Raw genomic sequence first — 27,591 nt, 5'->3', positions numbered from 1 at the left:
CGGAACTCAGGGTGGGGTCCTAAAGAAAAGGGAGTGGCTTTGGAGCGAGAGACAAAGCCAGGCCAACGGGCAGGGACAGGATCGGCCTGGAGGGGCGTGGCTATCCCATATGGGGCGTGACCTAGAGGGGTACGCGCTTGGTCGGGGCTGTGGGCGAGATGGAGGCGTGGCTACGATGGCCAAGCGCTCCTGCTGCGAGTCCGTGACTGGAGCAAGCCGCAAGGTTCGTTCTCTGGGGAAAGGCTCAGGTAAGGATGGGTAGCCACGTAGATTGGGGACTATACCGGAGGCAGGCCGGGTCTCGGGGCCCGGACAGCTCTTGGTCCTGCGAATTTACTGCGGAGGTCCGTAGGGCATCGCCCCCACCTGTTCTCCTCGCCCCGGAGACCTCTTCTACTGTGGGAGTCACCAACCAAATGGCTGCACCTCCTTTAGGATTATTTGCAGTCGACGGGTAAACAGCTGTCTCAGGGAACTTGTCGGGGCATAAGGGTAGTTACTTGGGAGGGAGTTTTGCTAGGGGTGGTTGGACATGAATAACTCAATAAAGTCCAACCTGCTGTGAAATAGCCTGAAATTGGAATAAGGACTACAAATCTGAGACTGCAGATCCAAAAACTGAGGCGCAGCAAACGGAATGACTTGGGTCTTCCCTGCATTCCCCCCCCCGCCCCCCCCCATATGTCTGGGTCTGAGAACGGAGTCATAACCACCCCCAGGGCAGGGTATCTGCAGCACAGCTGTGTCACGTGGACAAATCTGAGCGTTCTCCATTCCACAATTCCCTCTTGCCTTTTTGTTTTGTGCCCTGCCCCAGAACTGGAGGAGAACCTCTGTAGAACAAACATTGTTGATGTCTGTTTTGAGTCTTTGTGGCATTCAGTGTTAAAATTCAGTGTTAAATGCTGCTGCCCTGAGGCTGGTGCCAACTTGTTAATATAAGTACCCTCCCCTCTGGCATGTTTTCACTGGGAAACTGAGAAATTTGAGAAGTTAATGTGTACACCTTGATTTGGACAGAACTTGTTCTCACCCAGCCACTGAAAACCACATTGCTTTCTGCTTCCCCTTCTTCTTTTACTACTAATCTGGCCATCTTCACTCTGCTATTAAAAACCTTGCTGGAATATGCAAGGGAGTAGCTAGATTTCTCTGAGGGAAGCTGTCCTAGACCCTACCCCTCTCCTCCCTTGCACATCCTACAGAAGGATCACTGTTTTTGCACATTTCGGGGAATGGAAAGCCTTTCAGCTATCTGGAGCTTTCTTCCTTTACTCAGACAATTTTTACATAATAGCAGGACTAAAATTCACCAAAAGGTCAAGAGCAGCAGGACACCATTCTCTCTGTACACTCCTGCCTTGTTGTCCTAGGAGCCAGGCAAAAGGCTGTGACTGCTAACAGTCAGAACTCAATAAAGACTGAGTGACTTATGAGGAAATATGTGTATTTTGGAAATCTGATGGAAGGAGGGAAATGCATTTCATCTCACTGGCCGCACTGGGGAAGTTAATTGCAGCACGCAAAACAGCTACTAGAAATGTATTCTGAAACCTTCGACAATCCCAGATTGGGATCCTGCTATCAGAGAAGTGGGTGAGAAGAAACTCAGCTTTTTCAGTCAAGACATGGCAACATAACCCCTAATTTCTATGTCAGGGAACTGCAAAAGGCTTGCTTCCTTTGGAAATGAAGAGGTGAGAAACGGAAAAGTGAATCTGATGAAAATCAGGCATTTTTTTTCAATGTAATTGTAACCTTTAGTTACAGTACCTTTTTTTTTTTTTGCTGTTTTGCATGTATTATAAATTGCTTAATCAGGCAGAGTTCAAATTACTGTCGTTTAATGCATGATTTATGAATGATTTTTTAAAGGCTTTCAGAATCTTTTTTTTTCTCACACATTTCCAAGTCTGCAAAACAGATAAGGGATGTATTAGTAAGATCCAGGGACATACATAAATAATTAGCAATAACAAAGGCTCTTCTGAAGCCCCTTCATCCCATGGTCCCATCTTTAAGGACACACATAAGTAAGGACAGATTTTCTGTGACACCCATTAATGTCTGCTAGTAGTTCACTGTTACGTATTATGGTTGATAATTAAACATTTGTGGTTTCACTAGCTTGGGCTTTATAAGACCCATGGGTAAATTTAAATAACCACCTCACCTCTCAATAAATTCTACCTTTTAATGTAACAGAGGGGATTGGCCTTTGGCTTTAGCATAAATAATCTCATGTATTGTTACAGGTATTGTAACTGAGCATTAGCTAACTTTTCTTTCTATTTGGATTTCCCTGGAACCTTCTTGCCCCTGACCTTTCATGCTCCCTTCCTTCCTTGATTGCATTTGACTTCCCTTTCTCTGCTGCTGCTGCTGCTAAGTCGCTTCAGTTGTGTCCGACTCTGTGCGACCCCATAGATGGCAGCCCACCAGGCTCCCCCGTCCCTGGGATTCTCCAGGCAAGAACACTGGAGTAGGTTGCCATTTTCTTCTCCAATGCATGAAAGTGAAAAGTCAAAGTGAAGTCGCTCAGTCGTGTCCGACTCTTAGAGACCTCATGGACTACAGCCTACCAGGCTCCTCCGTCCATGGGATTTTCCAGGCAAGAGTACTGGAGTGGGGTGCCATTGCCTTCTCCGTCCCTTTCTCTAGGCCTCCCTAATCACTCCATTTTGTTAGTCTCCCTCTAGATACCTGTTACCCCTGGGGGAGGGGATTTTGCTTCTTTTTCTAGCCTCACGTCTCCTGAGCAGCAGCGCTGCATTGCCAACTCTCCCTAGACCTCTGCTCTTGCCTGCCGCCGCCCCAGTACCTCAAATCCAGTAGGGTTAGCAATAAGAGCACCATCTTTCCCTCCTCGCCCGCTGTGCCCAGTTCTGTTTCTCTGTTCAGGGATTCATCCTCGTTCTACCATGAGGTAGACTATTCTACCATATTCTCTCACTTGAATTATTGGAATTTCATTTCAAACTCCACATACCCAAATCCAATCTACGGATTTCCCACCCAAAACCTTTTCCACACACAGCCTTCCCGTCTCAGTTCATGGCAACTCCATCCTTGCAGTTGTTTAGGCCAAGAATCTGCCAGTGTTCCTTGACTGCTTTCTTTCACATCTTACAGGCTGTGTCCCCAAGATACAGCCAAGGCCCAACCACTTCCCACCACGTCCACTGCAGCATCCTTAGTTGTAGCCCCTGGATTATCCTGAATGGGGTCCCTGCTTCTTTCTTACATTCTGGTCATTTTCCAATAGGGTACCCTGAATGACATTTTTAAAATGTATTTCAGATTAAATTCCTCCTCTACTCCAAAAACTCTACTGTGTCCCCACAGTGGGGAACCTTTACAATGGCCTAGAAATCTGCTTAGCATTCATTACCTCTGGACCCCATCTCGTACTGCCTTACTTCTGCTTTGCTGCACTCCTGCCATATTGGCCTCCTCACTGTCCCCTGAATGTGCCAGACAAGCTCCCACCTCAGGGTTTTTGCACAGGCATTTCCCTCTGCCTGGAATAACCCTCCTCCTGAAAGCCGTATAACTAATTCTTTCACCTCCTTCTCAATAAGGTCTCTCCTGAGCAATTTCACCTTCTCAATAAGGTCTTTGCTCAAATTTCACCTTCTCAATAAGGTCTCTCCTGAGCAATTTATTTAAAACCCAACACCCCCTCCCCTGTAGCACTACAAATTCACCTTACCCTGCTCTACTTTTCACTGAACGTATTTTAGTTTAATTGTCCACAACGTTGCTATTTATCATATTTGATTGATGTCCTCATGAATGACAGAATAAGAGTGATGGATTGAATGGCTTTCCTGGCTCCCCTGTTTGCCTAGTCCCATCCATCCTGTGCCAAGCTGACAGAGTCATCAGAAACCATCAGTGCTTCATCCTGTACACATGGAATAACATCTGAAAGTCACCTTGTCTCTTGGAAATTAATATTCCCTTAATTAATCTCAAATCTCTATCTAGCTCTACCTTCCACTGTGTTCCCTGAGTATCTGCTTAGCCAACACCTTGAAAAATATTCATAGAAGACTTGGGATGATGGGAAGTTCTGATACACTTGGCTTTGTTACAAAAAAAAGGATTTGGGTTTTGTTTTTGTCTAAAAACACAAAAAGTAATCTTCAGAGTCAGTGTTCTCCTTCAGTGAGGTCAGCGGCATTCTTAGGGGACACAGGTTCAGCTCTCCAGACTACTACGTGCACCCCACCCCTGGGTGGGCCCTGGGGAGACTACTGTGAGTGAGGGTCATGTTAGATCGTCTGGAGCTCTCATTTCCCCCTAACCCTAGACAGCCAGTGTCGAAGTGGACAGGAGACACTTCCTCTGGGCCATGTGTCATTAGCCTCAGTGCTGTTCACAGACAGCACGACTGTAGCTTGCAGGGCAGTCCCCCACTGGCCATGGCCCCAGCAGTCAGCCCCAGCCTATGATGTCAGCTCACCCTGGCCTCAGTGCTTTCCTGATTGCTCTCTGTGGAGCTAGACCAAGGATCAGTTACCCAGACTTCTCCAGGTGCCATGCCAACAGGCCTCAGATTCCCCACCCAGCTCCATAGGCAGGGCCAAGTGTGTGCCCATTTTTCTGTACAATTCCCTCAGTCATCAGGCATGTCTGTGGCCTTGTCTTATCACGACCTTCCCTTTGAAGGACAAACCAGTATCTTACACTTGGCACTGTCTTCCTAGGCATTAGTAAGTGTCTTCTACCATCCAGATTTTAAGCAAGAAAGGAGTCCTTTTTCACATGTTTGCTCACCTTTTCTGACACTGAGATTGATTACTGAACAAACCCAAGGCTCTTCCCATTTCAACTCAACCCCAGTTGTCCTCTCTGGCCTTGGCTCTTAAGCAGTCCATCCATCCCCTAAATTTCCTTATCATTCCTCCCCGGCCATCTCTCTGCCTTTGCCCCACCTGTTAAAACTGTCTCCTGTGACCCATGGTTCCAGATGATACCTGTTCCTGAAAGTTAAAGCCTCTACCCTCTATGTTCTCATTGAATTAAGTCAGGGCTGTCATCAGATCTGACTTTGATTAAGAAGTATTTAATTATGCTAAGTGAAATAAGCCAGACTCAGGGGAAAAAATATTCTATGAGTCCACTGTGGAGTAGGCAAGTACATGGAGACAGAAAGAATAGAGGTTCCTGGGGGCTATGAAGTAGGAAGGAATGGGGAGTTATTGTTTAATGGGTACAGAGCTTGTTTTGAGGATGATGAAAAAGTTTTGGGTATAGATAGTGGTGATGGTTACACAACATTGTGAATGTATTTAATGCCACTGAAATGTATACTTTAAAAAGGTGAAAACAATATGTATATTTTACTCAATGAAAAAGTAACTTAAAGAGAGAAGTTATTTGTTTAAATAGTTTTTCTTTGTAGATGGCAAGCTTGTGAGAATAAGGAGAAAACATAACTTTATTATCTTAACCCAGCACAATGCTTTACATGAGATAATCACTCATTATTGCTTCAATACAGGAATGGAAGTCAATGGAAAGAAGAGCAGAATTAAGGCAAGGTTTCCCCATATCTCTTAGCAATTTTGAAATTTTACAAATTGATTTTATCAGAGAGAATCCTATTTAGTTGGAATTACTTGATAATACTGTCTTAAAAAGAAAATAATGACATTAAAAATCATCTAAAGCTGCTTTGTAGTTTCTTAATTTTTGTACTTATATCATGGGTAGCATTTTAGCTAATTCAATTTGAGTAATAATAATTTTCATTTATGTAATACTTAACAGGATTTTCTGGGCTTTTCTCAGATCTTACACTATTTGAAGTCACAGAAAGTCAACTTCTTGTGCAGTGTTACTGAATGTTTTTCCTGCTCCTCTGGTTCTGGATTCTTTCTTGCATAAATTGAAGGACGTACATTAAATCTTAATCTTTTTTGTTTTCTTTGCGGCTGTGCTGTGTGGCATGCCAGATCTTAGTTACCTGATCAGGGATTGAACCCATGCCCCCTGCATTGGGAGCCTTAACCACTGGACTGCCAGGGAACTCCCTTCAGTCTTAATCTTATACATTTCCATTCATATACTCCTTTGACCCTGCTGACCCGTGATTATAGATTATACTGTTTCATGCTAGACATAGTCTTATAAATTAGAAGCATAAAGTTCTGAACCTGAGCGCTAATCCAAGATTAGAGTGGAGATATCAAGAGAGAAATGAAGTATTTACTTTAAGGGATAGGTAGGCATTGAGAAAGTATCTGGTTACTGGGCTGTTGTGCTGTTTTTAAGTTTAAAAAATTGATAGTTTTCATATTCTGCCAATAAACTATTGCCAAGGGCTATTTCATACAGATAATTTTCATGGAGAACAAACTATGAATTTGGAGGATATTTTCCCTGGCTTCCCTGATAGCTCAGTTGGTAAAGAATCTGCCTGCAATGCAGGAGACCTGGGTTCGATCCCTGGGTTGGGAAGATCCCCTGGAGAAGGGAAAGGCTATCCACTCCAGTATTCTGGCCCAGAGAATTCCATGGACAGTCTATGGGGTCACAAGAGTTGGACACGACTGAGTGACTTTCACTTTCACTTTCATATGGAAAATAAAATAATGGATAAGTTTCTAAGATTTCTTGGATTTGTTTCAAATAATTCAGAGAGGGAAAGTGGTGGGTTGGACACAAATAAAACTTGCTTAGCCACCAAGAAATAATTGATGAAATGCAGTACCAAGTACATAGGTGGTTTTATTACAGTATTTTGACTATTTCTATAAGTTTGAAGTTTTCCAAAATAAAAAAATTTTAAAAAGCAGAAATAGATTCTGAATTGATGTGGCAAATTGTCCACTCTTTAACCTTGCTCAGTTAATTGTTAATGATATTTCAAATATTAAGATTTTTGAAAATAAGGTACTCATTTGACTCAAGGCACTATCAAGATAATGTCTTGAAATTTCATTATCAGTCTCTATTTGAAATCGTGTCAGACTTTGCATATCTTAAATAAGGTATATTTTTACATACCCACGCCCTTAAAAATGTATACATGCAAACATACACATAAAACTATGAACAAAAGTGATTTTAACTTGGTTTGAGAATATCAAATACCCTCTGGCAATGCAGACACACTTTAGGTGTCACTGGCCTAAAGACCCTAGGTAGGGAGCTAGGCTTGCAGGAGAGGAGCCTCCCTGGGAGTCACGAGCTCCCTATCAGTCTCCTTTCCTTTAGACCATGCACCTCCACTCCCTTAGTTTGGTGTGTTCATTGGCAAAGTGATGTGTACAACAGAGGGCATGGCCCCGGGCTGAAAGGCTGGCTTGTCACCACGCTGTGCTTCATGTTACAATACGGGTGTGGGCACATGGTTTGTGGGGAGCCAGTTATAGAGATCTGTCTGGAGCCCTCACTTGTGCTTTGCAGGGCAGTGGCAGGAAGTAACTCTGTTCTCTGTGTCCTGCGTTCACTGGACACACCTTAGGTGTGATTTTCTTTCCTTTCCCTTGGGTGCAGCCTTGTCTCCTCCAGCTCGGAGCTAGCAGTGACAAGGGCAGCAGTACAGGCAGAAGGGCTAGTTCATGGCTAATTAATTGCAGTGAAGTATATGAACAGAGGGAGGATGAAAGGAGAATGTGTCTCTCCTTGCTCAGCATCGCTTGGGGTCATGTGCTTTTTCTGTATCTAACACTCTTCTTGGGGAAACATGGTATGAATGAATAAAGTTCAGGTCAGTAAGTGACGTGTCTTCTTGTCCCCTCAGTTTCCCTTTTGGTGCCTTTGCACCCCAGTCAAGGCCAAATTGCTGAGAGGCCTCCTTTGCCAGGAGAAAGCAGACTCAGGAGGTACCAATACCTGCTGAGAACTGGTTTGGTGTGTGTTTTCTTTCCCATATGATGTGCATAATTTTATTGAGGCAAAATTCACACAACATAAGATTAGCTATTTTATCTTTAATATTTTGGCCACAGTGCGTGGCCTGTGGGATCCCAGTTCCTGACCAGGGAGAATCCAGGTCCCCTGCAGTGGAGTGAGGAGTCTTAATCACTGGATCACCAGGGAATTCCCCAAATTAGCCATTTTAAAATGTACAATTCAGAGGCATTTAGTACAGTCCCAATGTTATGTAACAACTACTTCTATCTAGTTCCAAAACAATTATATCACCCAAAAGAAAACCCCATGCCCATTCAGCAGTTAGTCCCCATTTCCCTATCTGCTCAACCTGTTTTCTGTCTCTGTAGATTTCCCTATTCTGAGTATTTCATACGAATGAAATCATACCATACGTGACCTTCTGTGTCTGGCTTCTTTCACTTAGCACACTGTTTTTGAGGTTCAGCACATTATAGCATGTACGAGGACTTCATTCTTTTTTATAGTCTACTTCATCTTTACTACCTCCCAGCACCCAACAGAGTGTTTAAGAGCAAAGAAATGTTGAAATGAAAATGTTTACTGGCAGAATTCCCAAGCTGTGAGGTTAGGTTAGGTTCACATATTCAGGAAGGTTTCTCTTTCAGATCAGGCAGAACTATGGGAGTCCTTTGGGTCTTACATGTAGGGATATGAGACCTACCTCCTTAAAGGACACACTAGCATTTAAAAGTGTTTCAAAAACTACCCATGAGTATTTTCAGGGGATATATCTTGTTTTTTTTTTTTTTAAAGCAGTCCAGATGCAAATTGATTTTTTTTTTTAATTCAGGCTGCCTGGAGGAAACTTTAATCTTTGGTTTCTCCTAAATATCAGAACCATGCTGGACTATTAATCTGGATTTCAAGGAGTAAATTTTTGTTTTTAAGAAACTGTATTGTTATGAGTCTTTCATTTTGTGGATTAAGAGAGTCCTTTCTCTGAGCCGCTAATATTTGGTAACCCTAAGGGAAAGGCAAGGTGCCTGAGTCAGTCATCTGGACCTGCCAATGAGGTGAACAATGCGTTTGAGGAATAAAAGTGGATAAATGACTGACTCTCATTTGGCCTCCCCTCCTATGTACTAATAATCTGAATGTTTTCCACATGATCGGGACCTCTATTATTTATGGCTTTGCCTCTTCTGTCCTGCCTCTAGGTTATTAGGTTTCTGCAAGCTACTGGAGAGCTGATCAAGATTTTAAGCTAAAGATGGTGATGATGAGTCACCTGAGGGCCATTCTTCAAGCCTCTCCATACAAGACACTGTGGAGAAGGTTCCAGATTCCGAGGTCCATGCCTGCAAGGCCTTGCAGCCTCTACACCTGCACTTACAAATCCCGGAACCGAGTCTGTGAGTACATGGCTTCCTGGACAGAGCGGAAGCCTGGTTGTTTCCTAAGAGTCACGTGTGTTGAATGTGTGCAGCTCTGATGTCAGTGGCATTCCAGACTGGGATTAGATGCCTTGAGGAGAATACCCCATTATTTCTCTGTTAAAATATGGGAAGTTTTTCCCCTAACTTTATTGAGCTACAGCTGACCTAAGTCTGAGGCACACATCATGATGATGTACTCTGGAACATTCCATCCCTCATTAGAAATTGCAGAAGAGTTACTTGTAGCTGACCAACTGGCCCGTGTGTGGGAGGTGGCAGATGGTCTTCCCTGACTCCATGGCACTGCTGCCATTGGGTGCTCATTCCATGCTGTTGGGGCTGGACTGTGCACACAGATGTTGCATGGCATCCCTAACTGTCCCAAGACCTCCCTAAAGGTACCCTGGAGGCAAAGTCACACTGGCACAGAACCCCTGGGATGATAGGAGAGGATAATGTGTGTGATGGTGGAGACATGAGTTTAATGCGCTGGTTAAGTGTATCTGCCAAATAGTTATTTTCTATATTTTCCACCATTCACAGTGAATTCACACAGTTTTCCAATGTTGGTTTGCTTCCAGATTGTAGGTTTCTCGACTTTTCCTCCTTGGGCTTACTCTCTCTGACCTTATTTGCACATTAAAAAAAGAATTTATGAGCAATGCCAATCTAGCTAAATCCATTGCCTTGAAACTGCTTCATATATATATTTTTATTGTAAGTTTATTTTGTTTCTTCCATCATTGACTGTGTTCTCATTAACTGAACTGGCCTGACTCATAATAAATTTCTGGTTGCTGGGTGTGGCTTCCTACCAGCAAGCCCACATCCTCCCCAGAATGGCTTCTTCTCAACACTGGCACTTTGTGGTCTAAGGCTAAAAATGGGAAAAAATTAGTCATGTTTATCTAGTTACTAACAGAAAGGTTTTTTTTAACAGAAACTTGAAAGTTAAGGGTCTAATATTCAATATGCTCATGTCTTTAGAATACTTTGCTCCTAGGGAATTCCCTGGTGGTCAAGCAATTAGGACTCCACACTTTCACTGACAAGGGCCCTGGTTTGATCCCTGGTTGGGGAAGCAAGATACCACAAGCCTAGTGGTGGGGCCAAAAAAAAAAAAACAAACAAACAAACCCATAAAACAGTTTGCTCCTTTTGGTAACGACAAAAACAAAAAGTGGTAGTGATGTAGGGATGAGGGGCTACCCTTGATTAATTCCCCACATCACATGTTCTTGTTTGTAGCTTACTAAGATAGACTGATGACAGTCATGATTTGGTTTTGCTTTAGACGTTTATACTATCCCTCTTTGTTTCACCCAGGATAATATTTGGTCTTTGCTGCCCTGAGCCATTGAGCATGTCCTGGTCCCTCATCTGTTTAGCTGTAAGGACAATACTCATTGTTCCTAGAAACTCAGTACCTCAGCATAAGGCCCAGTGACCAAGAATGATCCAAAACTGTTGAGGGTTAGAAAAGATAATGTTCAAAGTCCTTAGCGAGCGCCTCCCACACAGCGAGAACTCAGTGCTAGCAGCTACCTCCAGTACCACAGTTGTTACGTCATCACCACCATCATCATGTCATATGCTCAGCAGCTCCCTCAGATGTCTGACCATTTTCAGGATCTGGGGAGCACAGCGAGGACTGACTGAGGAGGAGGAGGGTATGGCAGGTTGAGAAGCAGCGTTTCACTGGGGCCTGTGCCCTGTGCTCTACCTTCACTCCCCATCAGCCCCAGGCAATCACTGGTGTCAACTCAAACTGCCATATGCTGTGATCTCAAGTTACAGACAGTAAATGTTGACAGTCCTAACCCTGCGGACTGGTAATATGATAAAATAAAGATAAAAGCCTGCACCAGTTACCCAAAATGAAAAGAAAATCAATTACATTTCATGCATCACCTACTGAAATTGAGCCTAAATGTCTAGTCGCGAGGAACAGTCGTCACCATGAAGGATATTAGTGCTTTTCTACATGAGGAGATACAAGAACTGGGCTCATAAAATCGGCTCCTGAAAATATCTATCTGAAGACCTGTACTGCAGGTTTTCCCTGAGCACAGAGGGCCACATTTCTGCTCTCAATCCTGATCTCCTTTCAGGTGGTGTTGAAAATCAGCAGCTATAGCAATACATAATTTAATTCTTGCAGAGATGGATGGCAAGTGTCCATGGCAAATGCCAATCTGTAGCTGACAATAGCCACAAGTGCCTAGCACTTACCTTATCAGCCATTTTCATCATCAGAGAAAGTTCTAGTTTACAGTACTTATCTATTAATAACTGAACAGTGTTAGAAAACGGTTCTATTAGTGCTCCAATTAATTTTAAAGAACACCAATAAAGCCTGGAGAACAACAGTACTCAAAAGTTTGTTTTGCAATGTCTTCACAAAAAATTCTGTATTCCCCAGATAACAGAGGCTGGGATATCCAGAATGTGTTGTCTTCCATTAACTTTCAAATAATCTTGAGAAACCACGAACCTATTAAGAGCCCTTTGGAATTACAGTAACAGCCTCAGGGGTCTCTGCAGCCATTGATATTCAGTCGCTAAGTCATGTCCCACTCTTTCCAACCCCATGGACTGCAGCCCGCCAGCCTCCTCTGTCCTCCACTATCTCCCAGAGTTTGTTTAAAGTCATGTCCACTAACTTGGTGATGCCATCCAACAATCTTATCCTCTGTCATCCCCTTCTCCTCCCACCTTCAATCTTTCCCAGCATCAGGGTCTTTTCCAATGAGTCAGCTCCCCACATCAGGTGGGCAAAATATTGGAGCTTCAGTTTCAGCATCAGTCCTTCCAATGAATATTCAGGGTTGATTTCCTTTAGGATGGACTGGTTGCATCTCCTTGCAGTCCAAGGGACTTTCAAGAGTCTTCTCCAGCAATTGTTTGGTGCTCAGCTTTCTTTATAGTCTGACTTTCACATCCATACATGACTACTGGAAAAACCATAGCTTTGACTAGATGGACCTTTGTCAGCAAAGTGATGTCTCTTCTTTTGAATGTGCTGTCTAGGTTTTTTCATAGCTTTTCTTCCAAGGAGCAAGTGTCTTTTAATTTCTTGGTAACAGTCACCGTCTGCAGTGATTATGGAGTCCAGGAAAATAAAATCTGTCACTGTTTCCACTGTTTCCCCATCTATATGCCATGAAGTGGTGGGACCGGGTGCCATGATTTTAGTTTTTTGAATATTGAGTTTTAAGCCAGCTTTTTCACTCTCCTTTTTCACCCTCATCAAGAGACTCTTTAGTTTCTCTGCACTTTCTGCCATTAGAGTGGTATTAGCTGCATATCTGGGAGAAGGCAGTGGCACCCCACTCCAGTACTCTTGCCTGGAAAATCTCATGGATGGAGGAGCCTGGTAGGCTGCAGTCCAGGGAGTTGCTGAGGGTCGGACACGACTGAGCTTTCATGCATTGGAGAAGGAAATGGCAACCCATTCCAGTGTTCTTGCCTGGAGAATCCCAGGGACGGGGGAGCCTGGTGGGCTGCCGTCTATGGGGTCGCACAGAGTTGGACATGACTGAAGTGACTTAGCAGCAGCAGCAGCAGCAGCAGGAGGAGAACCCATTTTCCCTCTAGTCTTCTAGGGTCCTGGCTGAGGCCTCTGTAATAAGGCAGATTAACAGGAAAACAAACAAACAAAAAGGGTTTAATAACATGCATACCTCCTCGATAACATGGCAGTGACCCAGGAAAACAGTAATTCCTCCAGGTGGCCCTAGACACCACCTTCAATACCCGCTCTAGCTACAGACAAAAGCTGCTGCTGAGACAGGGGTGTTATTGGAGATGACCAGGAAAAGCACATTCAACAAGGGTAAGGCTGTTCTACAGATCTAAGTCCTGCATTCTCGACTGATGAGTTTTTGGTGACTTAGTCATCCTCCTCTTCCTGATACTGAGAGGGAGACAACCTTTCAAATGGAGCTTTCTGCTGGAAATGTAAATTTCCTTTACAAATTGGTAACTTCCACTCTGTTTCCAGAGCTTCTCCTATGTCTGCTGTTTCTCAAAATAATCCTTATACCAGAGAGATATATTTGGGGGTTGCATATTCGGTTCCCTTCCACTACCCCAAAATATGCCTCTTTGACATACGGATTATTTTGAGCTGATTATTTTGAGACACTGCAGACAAAGAAGCTCTGGAAACAGAGTATAAACTACCAGGTTTTTTGCAAGATACATTTACATTAGAAAGGGGGCCTGTACTTGGAAGACAACTATTACTGGAGATCACTTTTTCACCTTTCTATAAACTTTGTTTAGGATGTATTTCCTCTTCTCACCTTCCTGTGAAATTCATTCCTCCCCTTTGAAGTCCCATACTGGTCCCAGCCCTTAGCTCAATAGTATTTAAGCCACAATTTTCCAGATGCCTTTTCAGTTTTATATCCTTGTGGGGATTCCAGTAAGTAGGTAATTAATTTTTTTTTCTCCCTATAATCTGTCTTTTTATTATGGTGGGGGTGTGGGGGTCTCAGCTAAGGATCTAAAAGGCTGAGGGAAAATTATTTTTACTCCCCTACAGTAGCATATTGTGCTACCCTTCACATGTATATAATTATGACTATGCCTATGTAATAAATGTGAGGGAAAAAGATCACAGTGTTGTGATTAAAAAATAAGAAGAGGGGATCATATTATATAAGAGGGTAGTGAGAGAAGATTTTACTGAGGAAGTGACAAGCCCAATATCTAAACGTAATAGGAGCCAGCCATAAACTCAATGAGGGGAAATTGACTTCTAAGGAGAAGGAAGAGCAGGAACTGAGGGGCTAAGGCAAGAATAAGCTTCTCAAGGGCTAAAAGCGATGCCCCTCCCCCATCCCAGCCCAGGCTGGAGCCATAGGTGGTACAAGCACAAAGAAAAATCAAAGCCAGGACCAGTCACATAAACAAGAACTAAAGCCCAGCCAAGCACATGAGATCTAAGGGCTTTCATTAATGACACCTAATAGTGTGGTGTAGCCCCTTAAACCATGGTTGATAGAATCACTCTTGCTGTTCATTTCATTTTCCCCACACAAGAAGAAACTGGAAACACCGGCTCTGTTGTCAGAGCACGTAATCATCCTCCTGCTTTGAGGCAAAGTCTGAGCAACCATCAAGAAATCATTTTAACCTGTACTTTGTTAGAATGGAGGAAGAGGAAGAGAGAAGAGAACAAAAATGTGACTTTATCAATGGCAAAACAAGCCCTGGGCAAAAGCTGGCTTCTCTAAGGAGACAGTGACCAAGGGCTCCCTGATCGGGGGCGGGGGGTTGGGTTCCAAAAGGAGGAGGTGAGTGGGGGAAAGCCTGGAAGCTAAACTTGTGAATTGAAGGGCGTGAATTGATAGGAATATTATGACCATGCCTGCCTGCTTTGCGACCCCATGACTGTAGCCCTCCAGGTTCCTCCATCCATGGAATTCTCCAGGCAAGATAACTGGAGTGGGTTGCCATTTCCAACGTCAGGGGATCCTCCCAACCCAGGGATCAGACTGAGTCTCTTGTGTCTCCTGCATTGGCAGGCGGATTCTTTACTACTGTGCCACCTGGGAGGCCCATTATGACCATAAAAGAGCCACTGAAGGAACAGGCCTGGTTTCCTCAGGCTGCTGTTTGTGTGGGTGAGGGAGAAGATTCTAGGCATTTCTTGAACAAAGTGGGGGCCAATTAAAGGTGAAACAGGGCATCGTTTTAGGCATCTACTCATCATTCCTGTCTTCCCTAGTCTCCATGGGAGACAGACCCTCACCAGCTGGTTTTGAAGGGTGTGAATGCTTAAAGCCTCAGCCTGCCTCTGGGCATCTCAGGGGAAATGTTGTCAGGTCTCTGCTGGCGGTCAGCTTTAAGACTGACTCAGGGCTGTTCTGGGGGTTTCCGGAAGGTTTAAAATACCAAAGTAAACACTAACCAAATACAGCTTTTTAACCCAACAATACCATTTGGATAATCCATGCTCAGATGAAAGGGCATTTATCAAATTAGGAGCTACAGGGCACAATAAAGGGGAAGGAAGACACGGCTCCTGCCTGCAAGGAATCTGCATTCCAATCCAATAATAATATGATTATATGGTGCCAGTTCCCCCCATTTTTCACTTTAGATTTCTGAAACAGAAAGTTCTCCTGCTCTCAAGTAAGTTCTTGTTCTTCAGGAGTTACTTTATAGCGAGGGAGAAAACCCACAACGTTGGGTTCAGACCTCTCTAGAGAAGAGATGATCTGCAGTATGTGAAAAGCTGAGCAGAAAAAAGGGAATACCCTGAGTTTGCCTGTTGCTTTTGGCTCTAGACCAAGATTTCTCAACTTTGGCATTACTGATATTTGGGACCATATAATTCTTGTGAAAGCCCGTCCTGCTACTATGTAGGATGTTTAGCTGCATCTCTGGCCTCTAGCCACTAGATGTCAGTAGCACCCTCCTCCAGTTGGACAACTCAGTGTCTCCAGACATTGCCACATGTCCCCTGCGGTCCCCATAGCTCCCTCTTGTGAGAAGCACTGGTCTAGAAACTGCCTTGGCATGCTCTTGTCTATACTGCGGGCCACTTGTAGGATCCCGCTTGGGGCAGCTATCTCAGGAAGAGAACCATGTCCCCTGTAAGAGGAAACCAGAGGCAAGCCTGTTTTTTTCTGACAAGTGGAGTACCAGTGACCCTGCCATGCACAGAGGGGTTTGACTGGGCTGCAGCTGCGTTGTCACTTTCTCAAATCCTCAGGCTCGTTCTCAGCGGTGGGATGAGGTACAGAGGGGCACTGGTCATGATTTATCTCAATTCATATTTTGTCTGGTTTTCCTGCTGGTCTTGGTTCTGCCCATCCATGCTGCTTCTAAAGGACAGAGTCCTGGACGACCCGAATTACGCACATGGAGTCTGTCCATCACATGTGCATAGCTCTCTTTATTATAAGGAATTTGTTGAGATTTCTCAGAGACTTGCCACAAAGACCTGGCGCTTGACTCTGGTAGAAAAATCAGCACCGGTGATGCCGTGTGAGACAGAGTGTGCGTGTACCCCTGAACTTACAGTGTCATAGCTACGCAAGTGACAGACAGAACTCCACGGACCTTAGCAATGCTAGCGTCTGGCCAGGCTTTGCAGGATGTCTGCCTAATCCTCACAGCTGGCTCCTATAAGACGTGAACTCAGAGGACACACCTCCGTGGGCCCATATGATCCCCGCAGTGAGGATTCCAGTTCGTGGGCCTCTCCATGACAGCCCTGATGTGCTTTCTCCTAGTGCACCCGCTCTGGGAGAAAGTGGACCTGGCCCCGGCGGGTGAGCGCCAGTCGCCCATCAACATCCGGTGGAAGGACAGTGTCTACGATCCTGGCTTACAACCGCTCACCATCTCTTATGACCCGACCACCTGCCTCCACGTCTGGAATAACGGGTACTCTTTCCTCGTGGAATTTGAAGATTCTGCAGATAAATCAGGTGAGAGCCAGACCCGTGGTCTCATCCGGAGTTAAAAGGACAGCTTCATGTCAGCACAGGCCACATTGCACAGCCCCGGGAAGTCTCTTGGTAGCTGTGGTATGGGACTCATTGGACTTACTTTCATAATGTATGGAAGAAGCCCCTTCTCTTTTTTATGAACGTTTTCCTCTCGTATCAGTAGTATTTTTCACTAGTGAACAAATATCTCTATAGAGAGAATTTGTAAGTGATAAAAAGATAGGCTTTGAAATTAAACCCTTGCTAGAAATTTCTTTTGCATATGTGTATTGCATATGTACAAATTTTCTCCGCTTGCTGACTTTACAAGACACTTTTATTTAGATTGTAATATTATTTAAATAGATCTAACTGATGAGACTACAATACCACTGAAATGGGGCAAAAAGCATATTCATGTGTGCATGAGGTTACAGTCTAAACTAGTTAAGAGACCAATGGTGTATAAGAAAAATGGAAAGTCATGTTCTGTTAAGTTTGTTAAACAATATTACCTAGTGTAAATGAAGCACAATTTAAAATAGATTTTAAAATTCAAATATTATATTGCTTTTAAATCTACTTTTTTTCAGCCTACCCAGATATAAACTAATCTAATGACTTCAAAGTTTACCTGAAACTTTTAGTGTCTATTGAAAACCATGTGATTAATTCTATGCAGGATTCTTTTTTCAAACTGAATTTGATAGCATCAAATAATCTTAATTTGTCTGAAATAATTGTTACTTGAAATAGTGTATCTTAAGCAATGATTGATCCATGGCTCAGCAGGCAAAGAATCTGCCTGCAATGCAGGAGACACAGGTTTGATCCCTGGGTCGGGAAGATCCCCTGGAGGAGGAAATGGCAACCCACTCCAGTCTTCCTGGCTGGAGGATCCCATGGAGAGAGGACCCTGGCAGGCTACAGTCTGTGGGGTCGCAAAGAGTCAGACATGACTGAGCAACTAAGCACATGATCCATCTTAAGGAATGGTTCTCGGCCACTGGCACTTTTGCTACCCTTCCCTCCCCAGGGACTAGGGACACGGCAACATCTATAGGCATTTTGGTTGTCACACTGGGAGGAGTGTGCTATCGGCATCCCGTGGGTCGAGGCCACAATCACCAGCATTTATGAACAGTTATCCAGCTTCAAATATCAACAGATGCACTCGCTGGAGTGCATTTGTTTCTTTCTATTACCAATACTGATACAGTAATTAAATTTGATTTTTATTAGGTCTAAATCATTTTTTATTGCAAAAAAAATCAATAGAGCTAAGATTGAGAAACTTTGATTTTCTCTCATGAAGGTGAAATGCATCCATGAAAGTGTTCATGAATAAAGTTAAAAGTATATCTTAGAACTTCCCTGGTGGTCCAGGCATTAAGAATCTGCCTGTTAGTGCAGGGTACATGGGTTCAATCCCCGGTCTGAGAAGATTCCACGTGTGGCCGAGCAGGATTTCAATTTCACCCAACAGATTAGACTGAACATTTGCCAAATTCATGCTCACAATATGGAGCTGGCATAGAAAAATAAGAATTTTTTAGAAGACAATTTTATGTCTATTTCACTACACTTTAGTATCATCCTCTTACTAATTTAGTGAATCATGTGGTATTATTCTCTGTACTTCCCCTAGCCCTCAAAGAAAAGTAGTCATTGGTGTCATTGCTCACCCTTACAAAACTCCTTTTTTTTTTAAAATTCTTTCTTTTTTCAAAAAAGGAAATTATGTAAGACATTTATGAAAGCCAGTAAGATAAACAGTAGACCACTACATGACATAGCCAGCGTATTTGGACCTCTGGATGACTGTACTCAGTCATTTGCATACATAAAATTCAACTAATGAGGCAGTAAACTCTAAAATAATTAATACGGATGAGATGGAAGATTTGGTTTTCCCGTTGTAGAGTTTAATTGAACAGACATCGCCAGGGTCTGCTCAGATGCCAGAAATGAGGAACTAACAGCTTCAGCAAATTCAAGCAAAAAAACAAAAACAAAAAACTGGACAATCCAAAGCCTGAGGAAGGATGACTTTTAAAACTCGTATCTGAACATTTCCCCTATAATGTACTGATTTCAGTAGTTCCAGAAAGTAAAGTATGTGGATGACTCACATTGTTCACTCTGTTGAAACGGAGATAGGTGATAGTTTTTGATTTGCAAATTTCCTTTTCCATTTCAATGTAAGGAAAAGAAATACTGTTATCTTCAAAAATTGAAAAGCAAAGTGCTGGCGCATAAAAAAGAAAGTATCTTTTGTACCCGTATTTCAGTTTTATAAGACTGTGTTAGATAAATATGCTGAGAGAAATTTGCATTTTATTGTGCATAAAAAACACTGGGCATAGTAAATATAGACCATAAAACTAAGGCAAGAATTAGCCTTTAACAATTGTGTGCAGCTTGGAGTATAGTTAAATCCTGCTGTCATTCCGAGTGCAGGTCTTGTCCTTACACATGTATTAACTGCATGGAAATCAAGTTTATAAACCCTGGTATATAATACAGTGTGCTCCATCTAAGACAGTTCATGAGAAGGTCCACCCACAGAGTCTACTTTTCCCCTGCATTTCTCCACGACATCAAAAACATCAAATCCCCTGAATTGTTGGATGTGCCATTTCAGTGATCGAGGGAGGACCCCTGGAACACAACTACCGATTAAAGCAGTTCCATTTTCACTGGGGGGCCATTGATGCCTGGGGCTCTGAGCATACCGTGGACAGCAAATGTTACCCGGCAGAGGTAAGTTGAGAAGTTTGGGAACAGTGACAACAGTGGAGAAGAAGGAATAGTTCTGAGTTTCCAGTTCTAAGAAATTATCAGGAAGAATCAGGTAATTCCTATAAATGCTAACTCTCTCAGGGGCATATTTGATGATTCCCAGTTTAAACATGTAAAAATGATAACTGCCCTCATTTCAAATAATATGACAGAAATCAACCTTAAGGTCCTGAAACAGAATTCTTCTAGAATTCTAAGCTAGGCTCACATGATAGCCTCAATTAATAACGCAGGCAACAGTGCAGGGCCACCAGGTCAAATTAACCCAAGTGAGAGATGGTGGGAGCCTAAATGAAAGTGGCGGCAATAGAAATAGAGAAAAAGAGTACGGCTCAACAAGCACTTTTGAAATTAAAGCAAAATGACTTGGAGGCAGGGTCCTCTTCAGGAAAGGAGAGGAAAAAGTTAAACATGACCTTGAGAGTGTCACTTGGGAGGGAGGGTGAGGATTCATGAATGATGGACAAGGAATGATTTGTAGGGAAATAAAAGGGGCCAAAATACATAGAATTTCTTCTTAACAACTTTCCACCTAATTTAGTTTTAAATGGTACCTTAAAAAGAAACACATTTTAAGTGGTTATGCCTCGAACAAATTTGTCCTAAACTCCTAGTCCACATAGGCAGAATCTATTTCTCTCAACATAAACATCTCTCCTTTAGATGCAAATGGATTTTGTATATGAGCGTTTCATGCAAATCAGGATGGGAATAGACAAATGTTGCTCCCTCACTGAAATGTTGTTCACTTGGAGATAGATATATACACATATATGTGTATACAAAATTTTCACCCCAAATAAAGCCTATTCCAAAGTAGTATTAATTACTGCCCCTGTATATATTTCTTCCTGTTCTTTAATTCTGTCTTATTTTGCACCAGATTGTCATATGCTTTTCTCAGTGGCTTTATTTTGGGTGAGGAAGCACAGTAAATATATGTGAACAAGGCTGTTTTTGAGCAATCCTACATGATCATGTGTCAAACCGTTTTTTAATGGTGTTTCAGCTGCATTTGGTGCATTGGAATGCAGTCAAGTTTGAACACTTTGAGGATGCAGCACTGGAAGAAAATGGTTTGGCTGTGATAGGAGTATTTTTAAAGGTAAAAAAAAAATCTTACTAGCTTTAAATGACATATTGAATCCTAGGATGAAGAGATACAACATTGCAATTTTAAGTTCTAAAAATATTGAGATAAAACTGTTTAAAATACAAGGTTGTCATGAATATATTTCAAATGGTATAGAAATGCACAGTCCAGTACAGTAGTCAGAAGCCACCTGTGGCAACTGAGCACTGGAAATGTGACCACTTTTAAAAAAAAAAGAAATGTGACTACTTTGTGGAACAATTTTTAATTTTAATTAAAGAAATGATGCTTAAATGGAGCAGGGCACCTTCACCTATAGGCACGTTGACCCTGTCAGCAAACAGCCTGCTCAGTTTTCTGTGTCTAATTGAATTCAGTGATGTTTAAAACATTCTAAATTACCAGTTTAAATGTAGCTTAAGTAGTATGGTTGGTTTGTTTTTATATAATCACTAGGTGGTTAATTTTAATTTACATTCTGTTGCAGTTTCAAAAGTGAGATGTCTATTGTTTTTTTTAGTATTTTCTCATTGTTTCTTTAGCTAGGCAAGCATCACAAAGAGCTACAGAAACTGGTGAATATTTTGCCATCAATTAAGCACAAGGTAATTTTTCCCCTCTAAATCACTTGAGATATATTTTATGTTTCAGTCTCTGAGTGGAGACAATAACAGGGCACTTTGAATTGGGAAATGTAATTCACCTCAGTGTAACTGAGGTTCTCTTTGAAAGTTGCCCCTTAAGACAACTTGCCATTTATGATGCTTCTGTTGAGAGAGCCCCTGGCCCTGGGACACTCTGCAGGGGACAGAAGTGATCCTGTCAGTGGGCACGGATGGCTCTGCTTTGACTGCCATGCCACTGAGCACTCAGGAACTCAGAAGCATAACGAGTCCCCTTCTCGGCCCCAACCCCTGCTCCTTCTCAGTCCTTGTGCAAACCCTCAGGGCAGCCTTCTGGAGTCTAGCTACCCTCCCACAGGTGGGGAACAAAGTATGATAGAAACTTGGTTTGTCCAGTCTTACAGAACAATTACCACAATCCTTCAGGGTGGATATTTCTGTGTGCCCCAAAGATTAATTGTTCAATATTCAGAATCCCAGATGGAGCTACTCTCTGAAAGTCTATTTTCTCTCTCTTTCCTCCCCCTCCCTGCCTCTGTCTCTCTCCCCCACCTCCTTCCCACTCCTTCCCTCCCCATCTCCCTCTTTTTCCTCTCCCTCTCTCTTTCTCTCTCACTCTTCTGCCCTCCTTCCTCTGTCCCCATCCCTCCCTCTCCCATTCTCAATCCAGGATCCTGTCTCCTCCTAATGCACTGCATTTTAGAAAGGTGAATTCTTTTAGTCTCTCTTGAAAATGAAAAACCTCCATGTTTATGCACCAGCTACTACCTAATGCCTCTCAAAGAGTTCAGGGGAGCCAGCCTGCGCTAACCTCACTAGAACTGAGGGAGAAAATGGCTTTTGCTCTGTTCCCACTGAGGACTATCAGAAATACATGGTTAATTGTAAGAACAAAGCAAGAGTGTGATTTTGTCCTAAGGTGACCAGAGGTACCTGGAGCTCATCTGGACCACTGCAGGTCCTCAGACTCCCCTAGAATCATCACCACATCATATGATTCCTGAGTGGTTTTCACCATGAAATGATGACTCAATGACTCCTTCTCTTGCTAGGACACACTTGCAGAATTTGGGTCATTCGACCCTTCCTGTCTGATGCCTACTTGCCCAGATTACTGGACCTACTCGGGGTCCCTGACTACACCACCACTCTCTGAGTCTGTCACTTGGATCATTAAGAAGCAGCCTGTAGAGGTTGATCATGATCAGGTATGTTCTTTCCACATTTCTATGTAAAGAAATTCTAGTCTGTGCCTTTAAAACAAGGCTGAGCTCAAACTTTGGCATCAGTTTTTACTATCTTGTAATGCTTATATATTTTTATTAAAATGTGCTAACATCTTGTGTTACTTTGGATATGAATTAGGGAATGCTTCAAATTAACTAGAGAGAAGAGTTAAAACTTAAGAAACATAAGCTTTTTACTTCCATATTTGACAATTACATGTGTTTTATGTATTATATATTTTATATGTAAATATGAATCTTTATGTAAACAAGACCCTTTTAAAGGGAAGAATGAAGGCTGAAAGTGGATGTGCTCAAAACTCTTCAAAATCTTTAAGGGAATTTTGCTATGGAACCTTAGGATAAAAACAGAAGCCAGCAGCATGTGTCCAGGAATTTTAAGTCAGTTGTTTTGACCCTGGAGTTTATTTTTCCCAAGAAACTAAATAGGTTTTAATTACTATATTAACACACAAATCCTATTTAATTCATAATATAAGTGAACTGCAGTAGTATTTGCTTATGCTTGTTTTATGGGATTTTAATTCATCACAAAGCATTTTCACAAGAACAAAAGTTCCAAAACCTTTTTTATGAAGCCAGGATAACTGACACCAACATCCCCCAAAGATAGGACCAAAAAAAAAAATTTTACAGACTGATATCTATGAAGAATATATTTTTAAAAAATCTAAAATAGGGACTTCCTTGGTGGTTCAGTGGTTAAGACTCCACACCCCCAATGCAAGGGACTTGGGTTTGATCCCTGGTCAGGGAACTATGATCCTGCACATCACACAGAGGTTGTGGTTAAAAAAAAAACACAAAAACTAAAATAGTATTTCAGAAACAGAATCCAGCAGTGTGCTAAAACAAATATATATTATACTCTGTTCAAGTAGTATTTATTCCAGTAATGCAAAGATGGCTCAATACTAGGAATATTATTTATCATATCAATGAATCTAAATATAAAAATTATAATCATTTCCATAGATTCTTTTTTTTTCTTTTTTTTTTTCCATTTTTTTTCTTTTTTTTTTCCATAGATTCTTAAAATGCACTAGCAAAATTCAACATTCATGTTTTTCTTTTTAATTTTCAATAAAATAGGAATGTATAGAGACTTCCCTAATTTGATAAAATAGATTGATCTCAGTTCTAAAGTAAGTAGGATGCTTAATATGGAAAAGAATATTACTATATTAAATTTTAAATTAAGTTTTATTCTGGAAGTAGTATAATTAGACAAGAAAAGAAAAATAAATTAAAGAAACAATAAAAGGAACTACTACAAAAATATGATAATTCAGTAATTAGAGGAGTACAATATTAATTTCTAGAAATCAGTACCTTTGACTTGCAAAAATCACAGTCAGTTAAAAGATATAATGGAAGAAAGAATGCTATTTATAATGGAAAGAAAAAATACAAAATATCTTGGAATCAGCTTAACAAGAAAACTTAAAATACTCCTGAAAGACACAATAGACTTGAACTGATAAAAAATTATTTCCATGTGATTGAATAGGAAGACATCATAAAGATACCTGTAATGTCAATTCTCAAGTTGTATTGTCCATGAATTCCATAAATTTGATGTAATCCCAATAAATATACCAATAGGATTTTAAAAATAGGCTACTTCTGGCCTCATGTGGGGAAAAAAAAGTATAAATAAATAGCCAGGGAAATTGTGAAAGAGAAAATGAAAGATGATGAAATCAACCAAGTTACAAAGCCTCAATAGTTAAATAGTGTTGTGTGCTCAGTCACTCAGTCCTGTCTGATTCTTTGTTACTCCACGGACTATAGGCCACCAAGCTCCTCTGTCCATGGAATTTCCCAGGCAAGAATACTGGAGTGGGTTGCCATTTCCTCCTCCAGGGGATCTTCCCAACCGAGGGATTTGAATCGGCGGCTCCTGCATCAGCAGGCAGATTCTTTACCACTGAGGAAGCCCAAATAGTGTTGTGCTGGTACACAAATAAAGAGATCAATCATAGGATGAAAAATGTAGATTCAGAAATATGTCCAAGTAGATATGAGAATTTAGTTTATGATAAAGGTTGCATCTCAGCTCAGTAGGGGGAAAAGATGAGATTATTCAGTAAGATCAATGGGGACAATTGAGCAGACACTTGGGGACAAACAGTTGGATCAACCATTCAAACCTTAGACAAGAATATATTCCAGACATATTAAGTGTTAAAAATACTGTCATAAAAGTACTAGGATAAGCCTAGGAAAACCTTTTCATACGTCCAAATGGAGGAAGCTTTTCTAACCATGTATCGAAACCAGAAGTCACAGAGATAGCAACTAGTAGACAATATAATTTAAAGAAAAAAAAAATTTGTGTAGTGATAACCACCATAAATAAATGACAATACAGAGTTTGCTCATAAGACTGGTCTTGGGGACCTATGCATTTAGTCTATTACTATCCTTCATATTTAAAAACTGATATAACATTGAAAAATAAATAAAATAAATCAGAGGGTCAGTGGCCCATGTGAGAACTTTTCAAATGAAATTTCAACACAGAAAATTCAGTACGAAAAAAATGTTAGCTGTCATCAATAATCCTAGTTGCCTATAATCTTACCACTAAGTGTTAATCATTGTTTGGATAAATCCTTCTGGTCTTTTATTTATACAGATGTACATAATTCCTTCTGTTCTTTTAGCTATATAAATATATACAAGTTTAAAATGAAAGTAGTAAAAATGAAAGTAATTTATTCATGAAGTAAAGCTATCTTTCTATTGAAAATATTTATGCTTCCTGTTTCCGTTTCTAGCTTGAGCAATTTCGAACCCTGCTCTTCACTTCCGAGGGGGAGAAAGAGAAAAGAATGGTGGACAACTTCCGCCCTCTTCAGCCCCTAATGAACCGCACTGTCCGCTCATCCTTCCATCATGACTATGTGCTGAACATACAAGCAAAACCCAAGCCTTCCACCAGCCAAGTGACTCCCTAAGATGCCATTATCTAGGTAGTTATCTTGCTTAAATATATACTGCTTCTTTAAATATTGTCAACTAGACTCTTCTAAATGCCTGCATTTAATAATTATAAATGAGCCTTTCTTCGTATGGCAGTGTTCCTTAGTCTTTGAGGGAAGCTCTTTAGTAAACAAATTTTTACTTTTATTGCTACTGATGTTTATCACTGAAGTACCAGTAAGAGATACAAGTTTCTCTTATAGCAACCTGTTGGTAGCTGTAATATCTTTTTACATGCAACATTTTTGAGCTGTCTTTTTATGTTTATCAATTGGTGATTCTATAGAGTTATAAGTAGGGATGAGAATCAAAATATTTAACAACTGGTAAGGCACAGACACTGACCATCCAGAATGCAGGGTTTTCAGAAACAGCCACAGGACCCAGACTGGCACTTCTTGGTTGAACATTGGCTATGTTTTAGGTATATCTGATTTTAAAACATGACTGTGTACTCTTTTATAAGGCCTTCTCAGTTGGGTATATGTGCCTCAACTCTTAGTTGTCATCACTAACACATGATATGATTAGAAAAAATATTTTGTAATCCTAAAAACACAAGTGTATACTTATATCTGGAAATTCTTTTGTATTTCTGAAAGCCAGATGTTCTACTTAAAGGCTTGATCATATAGAAAGCATATGCATTCTGAGGAAAATATAACCACAAATATGTTCATCTCAAAAAAAAAAAAAAAGGAAAGCATATGCAGAATATTTTAAAGAAAATGCTTTGAGTGCCTAGAACTTAAAATGCTTTCATGATCTATTTTACAGAAATATTTTTCAAAAGACTAGTAATACAATAGTCTATGGTTTACAGTATTATTTTGCATTGTATGTACACTGATTCATAGAATGAATATAATAATACTTTCCACAATGAAAAAACCATCTTGACTTCCTTTTAAAACTATCTGAACTGTATTTTATTTCATTAGTTGAGGTTCTGTGCAAGGTAGGAGATAACATAAATGTCCTAATTTATACAGTGGTTTAGAAGACTTTTGCTATAATAAGAAGGAAAGAAACTCATCAGATAGGTAAAACCTAGATAATTCTATATACTGTGAGGAATCCAATCCAGAGTCACCCTTGCTTATAAATATGTGGAATGTTTCTAATTGCCTATAAGCCTGTATTCAAACTCAATACTGCATTTACTAGTATATTTGTTTCATTAGTATGCTAGTCATCTGATCTGTAAGATAAGGTTGGATGAATATACTTAACACTACTGAACTATACAATGAAAAAGGTTAAGATGGTGAATTTCATTTTAATGTGTATTTTACCACAAGTAAAAGTAACTAATAAATTCAGTAGGGAAAAAAATAGGGTTGGAGTTGTATGTTTAAGTTTAGGGGCATATCTCTGCTCTTAAAAAAGGAAGAGGGTGAAGGCATTGCTTCTACAGTGCATGCTTTCTCTGGAAAATGGAAGCATACATGCTCTAGGAAATGAATAAAATTCTTTACAAGATTAATATGGGGAAAAAGCTATGTTAACTTTATTTTTATCTGTTTTAAACCATGCCTGCGTGCATGCTCAGTCACTTCAGTTGTGTCCAACTCTTTGCGACCCTATGGACTGTAGCCCGCCAGGCTCCTCTGTCCATGGAATTCTCCAGGTAAGAATACTGGAGTGGGTTGCCATGCCCTCCTCCAGGGGATCTTCCCGACCCAGGGATCGAACCCACGTCTTCTGTGTCTCCTGCATTGCAGGAGGATTCTTTACCCACTGAATCACCTGGGAAGCCACTGCAAACCATAGTTATCTTTAACAGGTACACACATGAGATATGCACAGGCTTCCCTCCTAGCTTTCTTGCAACTTCTTAGTGTAAAATTCTATTGCAGTGAGTCTTCTAAATTGGAGTGAGAACCAATGCACAGAATGCCTGACCTGCCCTTCCATCTTAGAGATACAGAAGATATTCATAGAGTGTGTCCAGGTTGGCCACCCCTGATTAACTTACATCTAGTGTTCTGGTGTAGTTTTTAACAGTACCCTCTTTCACTCTCAACCATGTCCTGCTTTGTATTACAATTGCTGCTCATTTTCATTACATAATATAATAAAACCCTTTCTTTACAATGTTAA

At 41.3% G+C, this 27,591-nt stretch overlaps 1 protein-coding gene and 1 long non-coding RNA gene across 7 annotated transcripts in view; one reads left to right on the top strand and one right to left on the bottom strand.

The window, feature by feature from the left end:
* The window catches only part of LOC133242093 (uncharacterized), a 110,152-nt gene that overhangs the window by 78,210 nt on the left and 4,351 nt on the right, over positions 1–27,591 (bottom strand). The window lies entirely within an intron of this gene.
* On the top strand, positions 11–27,591 carry CA5B (carbonic anhydrase 5B). 4 transcript variants are annotated; one of them, XM_061408084.1, is made up of 9 exons: positions 11–248; positions 9,069–9,263; positions 16,538–16,735; positions 19,380–19,498; positions 20,547–20,642; positions 21,173–21,235; positions 22,306–22,461; positions 25,284–25,478; positions 27,041–27,591. In XM_061408084.1, exons 2-8 carry the CDS (start codon positions 9,122–9,124, stop codon positions 25,461–25,463), a joined length of 954 nt encoding a protein of 317 aa, XP_061264068.1. In that variant the 5' UTR covers positions 11–248; positions 9,069–9,121; the 3' UTR covers positions 25,464–25,478; positions 27,041–27,591. The 4 variants fall into 4 exon arrangements, with proteins under 4 accessions (XP_061264068.1, XP_061264069.1, XP_061264066.1 ...); XM_061408082.1 differs by having other exon boundaries at positions 12–223; positions 25,284–27,591; XM_061408081.1 differs by having other exon boundaries at positions 12–248; positions 25,284–27,591.

This window comes from Bos javanicus, chromosome X, assembly GCF_032452875.1.
Source record: "Bos javanicus breed banteng chromosome X, ARS-OSU_banteng_1.0, whole genome shotgun sequence".
NCBI lineage: Eukaryota > Metazoa > Chordata > Mammalia > Artiodactyla > Bovidae > Bos > Bos javanicus.
Note: the sequence above shows the minus strand (reverse complement) of the source record. Positions and strands in the feature narration are given on the sequence as shown.

Coding starts and splice junctions, on each gene's coding strand:
- CA5B (XM_061408084.1), top strand. CDS start 9,122: ATGGTGATGATGAGTCACCTGAGGGCCATTCTTCAAGCCTCTCCATAC. Junction 9,264..16,537: donor CAAATCCCGGAACCGAGTCT/GTGAGTACATGG, acceptor GCTTTCTCCTAG/TGCACCCGCTCTGGGAGAAA. Junction 19,499..20,546: donor GCAAATGTTACCCGGCAGAG/GTAAGTTGAGAA, acceptor ATGGTGTTTCAG/CTGCATTTGGTGCATTGGAA.